At 49.2% G+C, this 15128-nt stretch overlaps 1 protein-coding gene across 1 annotated transcript in view; it reads left to right on the top strand.

The window, feature by feature from the left end:
* WDR73 (WD repeat domain 73) overlaps positions 1–12294 on the top strand; it is a 66617-nt gene extending 54323 nt beyond the window's left edge. Inside the window, exons 4-10 of the mRNA XM_061570237.1 lie at positions 1978–2045; positions 3919–4007; positions 6208–6296; positions 6919–6986; positions 8810–8980; positions 10388–10819; positions 12052–12294. Coding sequence (XP_061426221.1) covers positions 1978–2045; positions 3919–4007; positions 6208–6296; positions 6919–6986; positions 8810–8980; positions 10388–10819; positions 12052–12269 — 1135 coding nt within the window. The 3' untranslated portion in view covers positions 12270–12294. The remainder of the gene's footprint in view (positions 1–1977; positions 2046–3918; positions 4008–6207; positions 6297–6918; positions 6987–8809; positions 8981–10387; positions 10820–12051) is intronic.
* Positions 12295–15128: the final 2834 nt, after the last annotated feature.

Below are 15128 nucleotides of genomic sequence, written 5' to 3'. Positions count from 1 at the left end.
CCCGGAACTGTCGCCACCGTCTCTCGCAATCCTGCGATGTGACAGACCGCTTGGCAGCTTGCACGCTAGCTGATTCCATCGCTCCATCTCCCTCCACGCTGGATGTGTCTCGCGTGCCACGGTCATGCTCCCTTGCGGCTCTCTCTCTCGCCAGAGGGCGCCACCCGATGTCGCTTGTTTGGGCCACTGCTCAACAAAAGTCGGACCCACCGTAGCCCTTGCACGGTGGGCGAGAAAGTCGCAATATCCCAACTGTCTTAAACGCTGGTACGGGCTCAACCTGTGTGGGTACTAACCGCCCAACCCTGTGTTGTATTTTGTATTTGTGCAGAGTCGCGATGCAGTGTTTGAATGACCGGATGAATATCGTATTGTCTGGATGGCAAAACGCATCTTTTACCGCTGCGTGTTTAAAGCAAATGTTGCGGGTGCGTCTGATAATTCGGTTGGTGTGTGTGTGTCCAGATGTCTCATTTTTAGTGAATTTGGACAAATCCTTTTCCTTATTAGGGGGCTATACTATGCAATTATTTTTTATACATTTACGACCTTCGGCCAGGAAAGTCACAAAACAAATTGCACACCAACGACGCATTCACGCGAGCACCCGATGCTCCGTTTTGAAGTTTTAAAATGAAACATCTTTGAATTGTATTGTGTTTAGAATTAGATAATTTTATTTCTTCATTAAAAGCTTATGTCATTTTACATCTGGAAGACTTAATTGAAAACGAGATTTCATGTGAATTTTCTCTCGTCGTTAAGTCGATAGCCTTGCTGGGGGTTCGATTCGATGCGGACTTTCACCCGTTTGGAATTGCGGGGATCGAGATAAGGCGACACGGAGCTGCTGGCCGTGCGAGAAGACCGCCGTCTGCAGATCGATTCCAACGTGATCGAACGTCTGTCCCTGCGCCTCCATCGTTCATGCAGGGAGCGCGTGGGTTTGCAGCGCCCCCAGCATGAAAACGACGGAAAGTGCAGCGTTCATCACAGATAGATAAAGTTGTGCGCTGATATAAGAGCATACTATTGAACTTACCGTGATTGTGTATGGACACAGCTGGGCGTATATAATTCAATTGTATGTCGACATTGTTATCCTGTTGTCCAAGGTTTCATTGCAGCCGGAGCTGTCCAGGGCTGAACTCCGGAAAATTTAATTTTTATTTTGTCGTTGGTGGAGGGTGGGGGGGGGTCTATATGGGTCCAGGGGAGTTGGAGGTTGGTGCTTTGGAAGCCCCGTAAAATGTTCCATGAGAAATTATACCCCGGTCCTATATCTATGAAATTATACTTCATGTCAACCATTCGCCTCTCAATGACATTATTGCACGTTAAAAACCACGCCTCTGTGAACTCCCATTGCATATTAATCATATCCCTATACAACCCCACTGCGTGTTAGCAACAACAATAATAACAATCAGCCACGGTCAATCCGCTGCTGGATGATCTTCTCAAGCCGTAGCCGTCTCTCGCGATGCTGCGATGTTAACGATCCACCCAGCACCTGCACAAGTGCAGACCTAACAGAGAATGGCTTGATGACGACACGAGATTGGTGCCAGAAAGATGTTGCACTACTTGAGCATGTTGTGCACAAGACAGGAAAGTGGGAACACATTACAAAATGTGCAGTTGACACCTACGAGCTATCTGCCCATGGACCGTGATGATGATGATGATGTGCTCCTCCTACTCGCGTTTAGTTTAAAAATGTCCGGTGCCATCCGCGCGCTCCCATCTTGAGCTCTTCGCTGAACATGGAGCGCGTTACGAACTTCGGATCGATTGACCGACCGAGCCTGTGGATTTCAAGCGGTCGTGAAACCCGCAGGCTCGGGACTCGACGACGAGCATTGCGCGAGGTGGAGAGCGAGCCGAGCAAAGGGCTACGGCTGCAATGCAGTCGCTCGCGACCTCTCGCGCCGGCCGTGACCTCTGCGTTTGCGCCGCGTGCTCGTGTCCCCACAGCTACAAGGAGCTGCACATGTTCGATCTGCAGGAGCCCACGAGGACCATAGAGTGGGTGGACGACAACAGTGAGTCCGACGCGACGACGATGGGGGACCGCGTACATGTGTATGTGTAGGTGCTCGCTAACAGCACTTGCCCCAACAGTCTGTTAAGGCTATACGGGGGATCTTTATCTTTGGGTTTTTTGCGTTAAACTTCTTTCGCACCGTATAGAGCCAACCGTGCTAATGATGTGAAGGAGAGTGTGCGACGACATTTCTCCCCATTAATTCACGTTCCCTCTATTTTTTTTTGTTTATTCTTCCCCCGCACCTCCGATTAGCACGGTTGGCTACGTATGGTGCGAAAGAAGTTCTACATACATACATATTCGTCTTGATTAATAAAGCGCCTTTGTCCAAGGCGCTTTACAATAATTATCCAAATTGTACATTCGATTCCCGTAGTAAATGTAAAGAGTGGGGTTATTAAAAGTGGCGGAGGTATGGTGACAGTAAGGAGGACAGGTGGGAGTGTTTGGGTAGGAGTAGTGATTGGGGTAGTGATAGGGGTTGGGGTAGTGATTGGGGTTGGGGTAGTGATAGGGGTTGGGGTAGTGATAGGGTTGGGGTAGTGATAGGGTTTGGGGTAGTGATAGGGGTTGGGTAGTGATAGGGGTTGGGGTGGTGATAGGGGTAGTGATAGGGGTTTGGGTAGTGATAGGGGTTGGGGTAGTGATAGGGGTTGGAGTAGTGATAGGGGTTGGGGTAGTGATAGGGGTTGGGGTAGTGATAAGGGTAGTGATAGGGGTTGGGGTAGTGATAGGGGTTGGGGTAGTAATAGGGTTTGGGGTAGGCCTGGTCATAGCTGGGAGGCCGGGGCAGGGAGTAGCAGTTGGATCGGCGAGGGAGAAGATCTGGGGGTTGTTTTAAGGGAGGAATGGAAGATGATGAGAGTTAAGATGATCGCTCTGTGTGTTGCAGTGGGGGGAGTTGGTTCCAGTGAAGGGGAGCAAGAAGAGAAACAGGAGTGAGAGCGCGAGACTGGGCGCAGGGCGAGGGAGGCACAGAGAGGGAGGGTGGAGACTGGGAGCTTCGAGGACGGGATGGGCCTGTTGGCCGCTTTACCCACAACCTTACAGAAAACTTCCTCCATCACCTCTGAGAATGTGCCCAATGCACATCTGTCATCTTGCCTGGATCGTTCCAATCAGCTCTTCTCCTGAACATGCTCTAGAACTTCGTCACTTCTCTTTCGCTCCGTCCACCTGACCGCCTCCGTTCAACGCCACAACCCTCGTCTGTGTTGTCAACGTGACGGGCAAAACTTGCCACGTTTGGAAAACGTATAACGGTCGTCGCCCGCTACCGCCAACACTTAGCACGAGCCTCTTGAAAAAGCGTGGAGACTCGGGGAGTCTTGCCTGCGTACAGCAAGTGTTCTTTATAATGATACTGGTAGGAACCTCCTGGTTACACCAGCCCACGGGGGATTATTGTGTCAGTCCGTCGTGAAGGGAGGGGCTGGGTAGGGAGGGAGGGGCTGGGTGGGGAGGGGAGGGTGGGGGAGGGGCTGGGTGGGGAGGGTGATGCTGGGTGGGGAGGGGCTGGGTGGGGAGGGTGGGGAGGGGCTGGGTGGGGAGGGGCTGGGTGGGGCTGGGTGGGGGGTGGGGCTGGGTGGGGAGGGTCTGGTCACCCCGTGGTGCCCTTATAAAATTCAATGTTTAACCTACTCACGCCGGCTTGTGCCCGCCCTCACAGTCGGGCATATTTGCGGAATACACCACGCCGCCGTTGACCCTGGCCATTGACCGAGCAACCCAACGTTCCTACCAGCTCCCTCCGCAGGAATGTGTTATTAGAACTAAATAATGAATCCGCGTGCTTTCCACGCAGGGGGGACACGGCCCCTCTGTGTGTTTGCGTAGGCCAAGACACGTCTTGTCTGTCCGTCCGTCAGGTGTGTGCGTCGCCGGATTCAACTCGGAGAAGAAAAACGAGATCCTTGAGCTGGGGCTGCCGCAAAAACTTCTGCCCAAGGAGAAGCAGGTGTGACCGGACACAACCAGACAACAACCATAACAACGAGTTGCATTTATCCTGCACCCGTAACAAACATCTCAAAGCGCAGTAGGGTTTTTTTTCCTGCCCCCCTCCGAGGGTCGTCGTCCCTCCCCTTCCCGGGATGGCAGCTGTCCCTGTGTGGTACAATGTGGAACACAGAGCCGGCCTGGGGAGTGGGCATTTTTCTGGCAGTAGGGGGAGATGATGTTGCTGTTGGGTGCCACGGTGGCGAGATGTTAACCACCTCGCCTGGTATACAGGATATCGTGGGTTGGATCCCGACCCTGACGCATATTTGCACGTTCTCCCCCTGGTCGCGTGGTCCTCTGGTGTTTTCCTCCACATTTAGAAACATGCGTTTAAGAGTATTTGGCTGCTATAAATTTCCATATCAGCCACTTTGTTGCACTATCATATGTGGCCCGGTCACTTCTGAAAAAGAGCTATAGAGTTCAATGGGCCTTAACTGGTATATAGTTTCAAATAGTTTTAGGTTTATTTTCAAATTAAGTAATTTCCGAGTTTTTATTTTAATTGGCAAAACTTTAAAAGCGTGTTGCTGGCCACGCGTGGCTTGCCTACTCTTTGGAATGACGTCACAGGATCCCTTGACGTTCATTGCGATGTAGACGGCGCGTGTCTTAAGGTCGAGACACGTCCCGGATAACCCAGCTCCCAAAGTCAGAAAAGGCGAAGGGGTGGGGGGGTAGAGGCTTCGGCTGGCAAATCTGCGCAAATGCGATGGCGTCATCGCCTTTGGTCGCAACGAGGTGCGGTGCAGGCTCCGGTTATCAGCCGTGAGTATTTGAGGAGGCTGGGGTTGGCTCAAGAGGTCGGAGAGACGATGTGCTGGCAACGCCGAGATCCTGAGTTTGAATTGAGGGTTTCAGCCGCTGCCCGTGATTGAACTGGGTTCCCGGGTGGAACGAGTCGATGGCCTCAGCACGCCCAATGGTGACTCACAAAGGGGACCTCTAGACTCACGCAAAGACTTGAGTCGTGGTTCAATTTGGATCTCAAGTTTTGGTAGTTGATAGTCTCAGCCTGGCCTCCCAATGACTGCATAGCAAAGCCCGTGACATCGAATTTGGTTCTTGCACTTAATTTTGGAAAAAAAATCCAGCTCTGAGAATTGTAATACAACGCACGTGGCAAGTGCTGCCCTCTACTGCGTGTGGACCAGAGGTCGCTTGAAGGAATCTCAGAAGTAGCTCTGCAATATCCGCTTCCGCGGGCCGTTTTCCAACGCGAAGGGTCGCACTGCTCTGCGGGAGGTCGCAGGGGATTCCCCGTCTGGCGACGTGGCGCAGATCGCACGGTCGCGATAAAAACCATGGCGAAAATATCACGGACAGCAACAACTCTTTCACAGCGTTCAACGAAGCGCACGTGACAGAATCGCCCGTTATGCCGCATTGCCCTCTGCTGACCGCCGCCTTGTTCCGCAGCCTCTTACCGGGCCGTTGTGTGTGGTGGTCGCACATCCAAGCAATGCGCAGGTGGAGGGGAGGCGGTTGGGCAGTTTCAGTTTTCAGTTTCGTTTATTTGGAATGACCCTGTGAGCCATTCGGCTCTTGATTCGGGTGCGACCGCAACAAACAATAACATTTAAAGATGCGTTTAAAATGTACTGCACGCACATTTGAAACATCCCCTACAAAATCAATCAAATTTTCCAGAAAAAGCACCATTTGTTTATGCTGCGTACAAAAATGTACAAAAATCACATTTTGATGTTAGATCACAATAACAATCATAATACATTTCGATTTAAAGCTTTCGTGACTGCAGGGATTCATCTTCTTGGTTCTTTCGGTAAAGTCACGTAGAAGGGAAATAATAAAATAATAAAGACGCTGTCTTTCCGACAGACCTGTTCTTCACCTGAGGACGGCTGCTTGCGTTGTGGCTGAAACGTCATGAGAATTGTATTTTATTATGTTTTATTTTTATAATTTCTCTTCTACGTGACTCTACCAAAAAAACCAAGAAGAAGAATCATAATACAATTTAGATAAAAAATTCTAAGTCTACCTTTAATCTACATCAAACAAATATGGCTAAACTAAACCTTTCTAGAAATCACTAAAATAATGCTATAAAAACAATGTAGCAGGGAGGGAGGGGCATTGCGGGTGATTTCAATTCACCGTTTCTCTCCGGCCACTTTCCCGTCGCTCGGCAGGGCATGTGTCCGGAGCGCGACTTCAAGGTGGTGCACGGAGGCTTCTCGAACCGGCCAGTGTACCGTTTGGAGAGCGTTCGGGGTACCAGGTGAGGCAAGCAGTTGATTCCCCACCACCACCACCACCAGCTGCTATTGCTGCTGCTACCGTGACTGTTGCGCTTGACAGGCAAGCAACTGATTCCCCACCACCACCACCAGCTGCTATTGCTGCTGCTACCGCGACTGTTGCGCTTGACAGACAAGCAGTTGATTCCCCACCACCACCAGCAGCTGCTATTGCTGCTGCTACCGTGACTGTTGCGCTTGACAGGCAAGCGGTGGCGAGATGTTAACTACCCCGCCTGGTATGCAGGAGGTTGCTGGTTCGATCCCCGACCCCGACGCCTGTATATTTGGAGTTTGCATGTTCTGTGTCACGCACGTGACGCTTGTTATGTGGTATTTAACGTGCGTTTTAAATGCTCAATGATTCTGTTCCCGTCTTATTTTGTACGCATGCATGTCCTTCCCCACAGAGGTATGGGGGGAAAGGACAATAAGCTTAACACAAACAACAGTTCTAAAGAAATTGGATTCCAATTTAAAAAAATCTTTGCATCCCGGAAGTTTTTATTTTTATTTCAATACCGCTTAAGATACGGGCATCACCACGTTCCAGCACCAATATCACTCGGGGAGCTGATCGCTGTTCCCTCGCTCCACTCCTAGCTTGCTGCTGAGCAGCGGCCCTACGGACAACTCCGTCCAACTCTGGCAAAGGGGAGGAGACGACACGGGTGAGTGAACGCGCGCCTCCGCTTCTAACTTCGGGGAGAGAGAGAGATGGAGGGGACACGAGAACGGCCATAAACAGACGCACGTAAGCTGTCGGTTATCACGGAGGGGTTGGCGGAGGGGTGGGCACACCAGAGGTCACAACCGGGTACCCGATACCCGTACCCTACCCGCTACCCGTACCCGGCCGGGTACGGGTACCCATTTGCGGCCCTGGTGCGGCCGGGTACGGGTACGGGTAGGCCGTGAGTCACCGGTGAGTAACCGTTTGTCACTCATTTCGGGTAGGGTACGGGTAGCGTACGGGTACCCGTACCCGGCGGGGTATGGGTATGGGTACGGGTACCCATTTGCGACCCTGGTGCGGCCGGGTACGGGTAAGGAATCAAAACCCTTTTGCGACCTCTGGGGCACACCGCACAATGAATCCATCGACCGTGCGTTGGAATCCCGGCTCATGGCTGACATCTGTGGTGAGTGATATCCAAACGGGGTGGGGGGGGTTGGGTTTATCTTCCGCATCACAACTTGTGCTGAGCAGCGTGGTGAAGTATGGTCAAGCAACCCCCTTGACTGAAGCAGAGTAGGGAGGCCTTCAGCTTTGTTTTGACAAAGGGCGATAAATCGTGAATATTATCATAGTTATTCTTGGTTCTTTCGGTAAATTCACGTAGAAGGGAAATAATAAAAATATTTAAAAAATATATTATTTTCCCATTCATATTCTTGCTTCTTTCGGTAAAGTCACGTAGAAGGGAAATAATAAAAATCTAATTTTTATAAATCTAATTTTTATTAAGATTTTATTATTTCCCTTCTATGTGAATTTACCGAAAGAACCAAGAATATGAATCCCTGCAGTCACAAAAGCTTTAAATAAAAAATTATCATAGTTGTTTGGCATGTAATGATAGAGTTTTGTCAAGCCAACGGAAAAAGGGTTTGATGAAAAGTGTAGTGGATGATGATTGGTTCACAGAGCACACAAGCTGGGGTTGTTGTCATGTGATCTCTGTTATCTGATTGGATGTTACCATTGCAGATGTCCACTGGGGAGAGTAGCGATCAGATTAGTCCAGACTTGGACAACCGCATTTTTTACGTGTAAAATCACACTGCAAAGTAAATTTCAGTGACAAACTGGCACTGCTCGTGCGGCCTGGGTAGAGGGTAGAGGGGAGAAGGCATGACGCCAGCACGACACACGGACCTGACCCAATGCTGTGGGATGGCGAGCGATCTTATAGCGCACTTAAATTAAACAATTTTTATTTTACCAGGTCAAGCCCACTGAGCTATGTAGCTCTTTTTCAGAAGCGACCTGGCCACAAATGATAGTTTAACGCGCGTTGCTTCTAAATGCGGAGGGAAAAACCGGAGGACCCGGAGAAAATCCACGCGATCAGGGGGAGAACATGCAAACCCCAAATGTACGAGCATCAGGGTTTGGATCGAACCCACGACCTCCTGTATACCAGACGAGGTAGTTAACTTCTTGCCACCGTGGCGCCCCAGCTGCCCACCAGGCAGCCAGCAAAACTCTTTTGCTCATATCATATGACATGGCCAGTGAAGATTGCCCTAACTTTATCCGCTGGCTTACCATGGCCTCGACAAGAGTAAGTTCTTGAGAGGCCCTCTAAGAGGTGTATGGCCTACTTTTATACGCTTGCCAACCAAACATCTTTGAAGAGCTGGAAGTACCCACAAGTGATGCTCATGAATCTTTGTAAAAATCTGCCGCTCATCAGTGCGCGGCGAGTGTGGAGGAGGGGGGCAGCCACCGGGACTGCACGTGTGTGTGTGTTTGTGCTGCACGCGCCAGATGTGGTGAGGAATGTGGGCGAGATCCACAACAGCCGGAGAGAGCCGCAGTGGAGTCACATGTGCTGCTCATCGGACCAGCTCCTCCTGCATGGGTCCAGCATCGGCACCGTCCAGACCACGGACCTGCACACGCGACAAGCCACCTTCTGTCTCGGCGACGCCGTCATCGGTAGCGGACTTTGATTGTAAAGAAAAATGTTAGTCTTGTGTTGTAAGTAAAAAAATATGTATCTCAATTATAATATCAGTTGTGCAGACGGGATGATATCGCTATTGTCCGTTCCGAAATTCTACGTGACACTTGAGTGCCGCGCTTTAAAACGGTGCTGAAAAGTTTGACACTTGTACCGTGATTATTATTATTTAGAACAATTCACCACGTCAAAATAAGACGGGAACTTCCGTGACATCACAACCCTGCGACGGTCCTGTCCGCACTTTCGGATCGCTTACGCGATTGTCATACGACGTGAATAATACGGGCAACTGAAAAACGATCCGAAATTGGCCTAAAAAATCCCAAACTGTCACCTGAAAATTTTCAATCTCATCCCTAATTGGTATCACCTATCTTCTTTCATACGGAGCAACGGTTACAGTTTCACATTCAGGTGGTCAAGCCAGATAGCCGCGTCAGGAGCAGTAGCGGAGTGTATCGCCTTGACCTCTCCTTGGAATTTGTGGATCGGGCATTGCGTTCTACGTTGTACGGTCAGTTCTGGATGACCACAGTCGCACACTGGAGAGTTTTTTTCCCTTCCATTTGTGCATCAGGTATCCGCATCTGCTTTTGGTTTGTGAACGTGAGCGGCACTAACCTGGGTGCCACGGTGGCGAGATGTTAACTCCCTCGCCTGGTATACAGGACGTCTTGGGTTCGATCCCAACCCTGACGCCTGCTGTATATTTGGAGTTTGCATGTCCCTTCCTGTGCTTGCATGGATTTTTCTCCGGGTCCTCCGGTTTTTCCCTCCACATTTAGAATCAACAACACGCATTTAAGAGTGTTTGGCTACTCATAAATTTCCAAGTGATGATCAGCCGACTTAGTCGAGCTGTCATTTGTGGCCAAGGTCGCTTCTGAAAAAGAGCTACGTAGCTCAGTGAGCCTCACCTGGTAAATTAAAATTAGTTTAATAAGTTTAGTTTTATAATTGGTTTTTTACCCTTCTATCTGGCAAAAAAACTGACACCTTTTTTACAAGGAGTCATGTTTGCATAGACCACAATACCTGCAGTCATAATGCAAACAAAAAAAACATAACTGATAATATATGCACTGTCCTTGAAGTTGATTGGTCCACACCCGGGACAGCTTTCCTTAGAATCTAGTCTCACATGGGTTGGACCAGATGACGCCGAAAGGCGCACAGTGCATATATATCAGAGTTGTGTTTTTTGTTTGCATTATAGCTGCAGGTATTGTGGTCTATGCAAACATGACTCCTTGTAAAAAAAGTGTCAGTTTTGTTGCCAGATAGAAGGGTAAAAAAACAATTATATTTTTACTGGCAAATGAGGTTCCAATGGTGTAAAAGTTTAGTTTTAACCCGCTAAAGCGTTTGAACGCCGACAGACGGCGGCGCTGGTGGCGGCCGCCTGTGCGCGCTGGCGTTCGTGGACGGAGGGCGCACACTGCTGGCCTGCGGCGACGTCGGCGACCTCTGGCTGCTGGACGCCCGCTCCGGGCGTGTGGCGGCGCACGCGGCACCCTCACCGCCGCCGGAGGCGGGGAGCCAAGCCGGCGACGGACCCCGTTGCGCCTGCACGGCCGCCTTGGACGGCTGCCGCTCCGGTGGGCAGGCCGGACGGCCCGGGGTCCGAGTGGCGAGGTTTTGGGCGAGCGGGCGCGTGGCCGTGTCCGACGCGAGGAATCTGGATCGCGTGGTGGCTGCCGCCACTTTGGAGAGCTCTTGCCGGAAGAGCGTGACGGCGCCGGAAGAGACGGAGGAGTCGCTGCTCTGTGTCAGCTGGTCACCGACTGCCCCGGAGCACATCGCCCTGTCTGGTTCGTTGGTTAATTTGTTTGGTTTCCACTCGTGTCGTGACGTCGTCTTGCCAGAGGGTTGGCGACCTGCAGGCGGCAGATATCTCCCGTCGTCCAGCAGCCTTGCTGCGCTGCTCTTCCACGTTGCATTATGACGATCGGTTTGCTTAAGTCATCTGTCCGATCGCATTCTTTTCCTGTCTTCCTCGTAATCTCTTTCCGTTTGTACATCGTCGTACGAAAGCCATTTCCCGACAACCTCGACGCAATGTGATTTTTTGTTGGCCGCGTAAACGCAGTGGTTTTGTCACAGTTGGAGAAAACATTTTTCTTGATTAATATCCGTTAACGAAGGATACGCCCCTGCAGTACAGCGGTATAACATTATTTCACTTGATCAGTTGGGAAAAATTTATAAAGTAGGGTTTAAATAATGCATTTCGGTGAAGTAAGTAGAAGTAACAGACTGCGCTGAAAGTAAGAATGTGCGAAATACAAATTGGCTTACAGCGGCTTGGCAATCGTGACACATTCGGTTGGTCTTTCATCTTTTGTGGTTTTATCTCAAGGTCAATTGAAATACATTTAAATGCCTCCAGCGAAAAGGCAACAAAATCTTAAAATTTTAACGCCAAGATGTATCACGTAGGTTGAAAGGTTTTGGCGGATAGCCGAATTCGATTTTTAGCTGGCTACGTCGATAAAGTAGCACAAGGGTCATGTAAAAATAACATTTTGGTTCATTCAACAAATTGGTTCAGAAAGCGCACAGACTGATAGAACAAAAGTTTATTTTTAATATTTTTTAAACCCATAGTCCACCACGATGGCATACGGTTTAAAATATATATATGGAGTACCATTAAATGTCAGTTTGCCGATGTTTTACATATTAACCATTAAGCCTAAATATATCTAATTTGAAGCTTTGTTACCTACATTCTCCACGATGACGTTCTTGATTATTTTGTGTTATGTATTTTACACGTAGTTTTGTATCAAACTAGGACCCATATCTGACCTTGCCTATCAAACATCTGCCAGGTCACCAGCATTGGTTCAAACAGGATTGACTGCTGATGCTCAATGTTTGCTAGAAGGCTGTATGGCTGATGGAAAGTGTAAAAAAAAAGTTGTTTTAAAGTGGGGAGGCAGACGTGGGAAAGAGGCGTTATTGACTATTTCCTAGAGAAGGGTTAGGACATTATTTTTCACAATTTAATCATCTTATCCCGTGTCTTCCCGGGGACCAGGATTTGACGGAATGGTGCATATTTATGACACGACATCCTGGACGCCGGACCTCGCCCCCGCTCGCCCGTCATTCGTCCACAAAGGTCACACGGTGGTCGAGGGCGATGCTCGCGACGCGCAGGTGACGCAGCATGCGTGGCACCCGTGGCGCGCCCGGACCCTGCTCTCCGCGGGAAACGATGGCTCCCTGCACGCCTGGGAGTGGGTCCTGCCGTGACCACGCCTCGCGCACGGCATTCCATTTCGCTCGTAAATAAATAAAGGGGAAGGGCTGCAGTTTCGCGGACCAAAAGCAGACATTGGAACCGGCTAAAGTTTCAAAATGTTAGGGGTACCTGATTTTCTCGAGTGGTTGAATGAGAGTGGTTTACAGGGACGCCTCTACTTACGAACATTCGACTTACGAACTTTCAGAGATACGAACAAACATGTGGCGGTGGTGGCATCTACATCTGCAAAACATGAAGAACCAGTGGCAGCTACATCAACAGGAGATTATACAACGTTTAAAGCCATTCCCCGTGTTTAGTGTACATGCCAATGTACGACATGTTTGGAATCATTCTTTGGTTCTTTCGGTTAAGTCACGTATAAAGATAAAATAATAAATTAAATAATAGCATACTACGACGTTTCGACTGCAACGCAAGCAATCATCATCAGGCATAAAAGAAAGAAATAGCAACAAAATATAACCAGAAAACTATTTCTTTCTTTTATGCCTGATGATGATTGCTTGCGTTACAGTCAACATCGTAGTATGCTATTATTTAATTTATTATTTTATCTTTATACGTGACTTAACCGAAAGAACCAAAGAATAATTCCTGCAGTCACGAAAGCTCCAAAATTGAGATGTTTGGAATCGATAGGAGTAAAGTTGGACTTAAGAAGAAACCTCTGAAACCTAACTCGTTTGTAAGTAGAGCAGTCCCTGTATATCACAACCCCACTCATTTCAAGTGGTTATCACATAATTCACTAATATTGGCCGCACACAGGAATCGGACTCTGCTAAAGTTATGGCTCTCAGGTGGTACTGACAAGTTCAATATCTCGTTTGGCTCAGGCTAGGGGAGAGCAGATCTTGGGGAGGTCGCTGCGTGTCTCCTGTGTGGCAGCTGTGGTAGCTGGCCGAGGGACAGTAGGAACACGTTTGACAGCGAGGTGCGGTGTAGCAACAACCCATTTTGGCCACAATGATGTCTTGATTCTGTACATAAAGCTCGTTTTGTAGTAATTTAGTTTTGCCTTGCTGTGAATTTGTGAAAGTGTGATTGTTTTTTGTACGAATGAAATTCTGCAATGACTTGGGGATTCGGTTTCTGGCATGTCACCCAAGCTGAAGTGAGAAAGATACAATAGGGTGCATGTGTATTATTGAACAGGCAGTCTCTCAACTGTTGAATTAAGCATCATGCACTACACCTAACTCTACCACTAGTTATTCAAGCGTTGTATTTTTTTTTTCTTTTTAAAAAGTACAGTCCAAACATGCTATTGGCGTGTTATCATGGGACGAGGATATTTCCATTCGGAACGGTCACGGCTCGAGGTGTGTCGCAGGCGGGTCTGGAGGATGCCTAAACTGCTCATGAAATAATTTCGAGACCTTTAATTTCCTTCGAGGGGCACAATCTGTCATATTTCCTGCCAATATTGTTCACTTGTCACTTGAAAAGCTTCACTAAACCACATTCACAACGGTGATGCGTAAAATTTTAAACAGTGCGGTCATTTGTAACTGGGTTGAGACTAGCAGCTCTCTCCGATTGAGAACGCTGATACAGCATGTCAGTAAAGGGACACAGGATATCAACATTGCTGGTTCACAGCGATGACTCCTGAGCCAACCAGCCACCGCTCTCCACTACCACTTACTTATTTTACCACTTAAGTATGTCTTTCAACGTGGGATAGCGGGAACATCGCGAGGTTGATTTTATCCCAGGAATATTTCTCACCGCACTCGTAAAGGCACCCGAACCACAGGCCCCTCCCCCCTCCGTCTTGCCGAGAACGGCCAGATCCGAGTACCCGCTGGGGCCTCTGAAAATCACCCAAGGATCGCTCCAATTTTCGGGGGACAAGGGCGACCTGTTGAGGTAGATGCCAGAGGTCGCAACCGGGTACCCAATACCCGTACCCTACCCGGTACGGGTAGCCATTTGCGACCCTGGTGCGGCCGGGTACGGGTAGGCCGTGAGTCACTGGTGAGTAACCGTTTGTCACTCATTTCGGGTAGAGTACGGGTAGGGAACGGGAACCCATACCCGGCCGGGTACGGGTACCCATTTGCGACCCTGGTGCGGCCGGGTACGGGTAAGGAATCAAAACCCGTTTGCGACCTCTTGCAGATGCCCAGATCCAGACGCTTCTTGGGTTTGGACGGGTGGGAATAGAGGAGCCAGTGCTGGGGCGTCACGTCGCCCTGCAGCTCGAGCAAGAAGCTGACGATGCTTCCGTGGCGGCCGTTGTAATCTTCGACCAGCCTGGGCACAACCTCGCCCTCTCTGAAGGACTTCCCCAGGTCGTCGCTGACAGCCTGAGCACGGAACTCGTGCCCCAGCGTGGGGCTGTTGCAGATCACGACGGGTTGTCCGGCCTCGTCGGAAACCGTCGCCACCTGACATTCACACGTGTGAAGAGCCCCCCCCCCACCGCATCCCCGACCTTCCAAGTGACCCCCGCGTCATCGCTGTAGATGGAGAACGGGCGAGACTGCGAGTCATTCTTGTGGACATCCTTTTTGAAACTCTTAGGTTATTTCGGTAAAGTCATGTAGGTAAAAATAAATAATAAAAGTTCAAATAATAGAACTAGTAATATAAATAAAATTATAAATCAAAATAGAAATAAAATTAAAAATCATTTATTAAAAAAATTATATTATTATTTTTACTTTTATTATTAATTTTTACCTACGTGTCCTTACCGATAAAACCTAAGAGTATGAATCCTTGCAGTCACGAAAGCTTCAAATCTAGAATCCTTTGTGAAGTAGGCGTAGGCGGGGATTAAGATCCGGCCGAGCTTGGTGCGGCTGCGCGAGCTTTAGAATGTCTCGCAAAGTTTT

The sequence above is a fragment of the Lethenteron reissneri genome, chromosome 45 (assembly GCF_015708825.2).
Source record: "Lethenteron reissneri isolate LAM-NWPU_2019-01 chromosome 45, ASM1570882v1, whole genome shotgun sequence".
Taxonomy (NCBI): Eukaryota; Metazoa; Chordata; class Hyperoartia; order Petromyzontiformes; family Petromyzontidae; genus Lethenteron; species Lethenteron reissneri.
The sequence above is the reverse complement of the archived record's forward strand: the minus strand, read 5'-3'. Positions and strand labels throughout refer to the sequence as shown.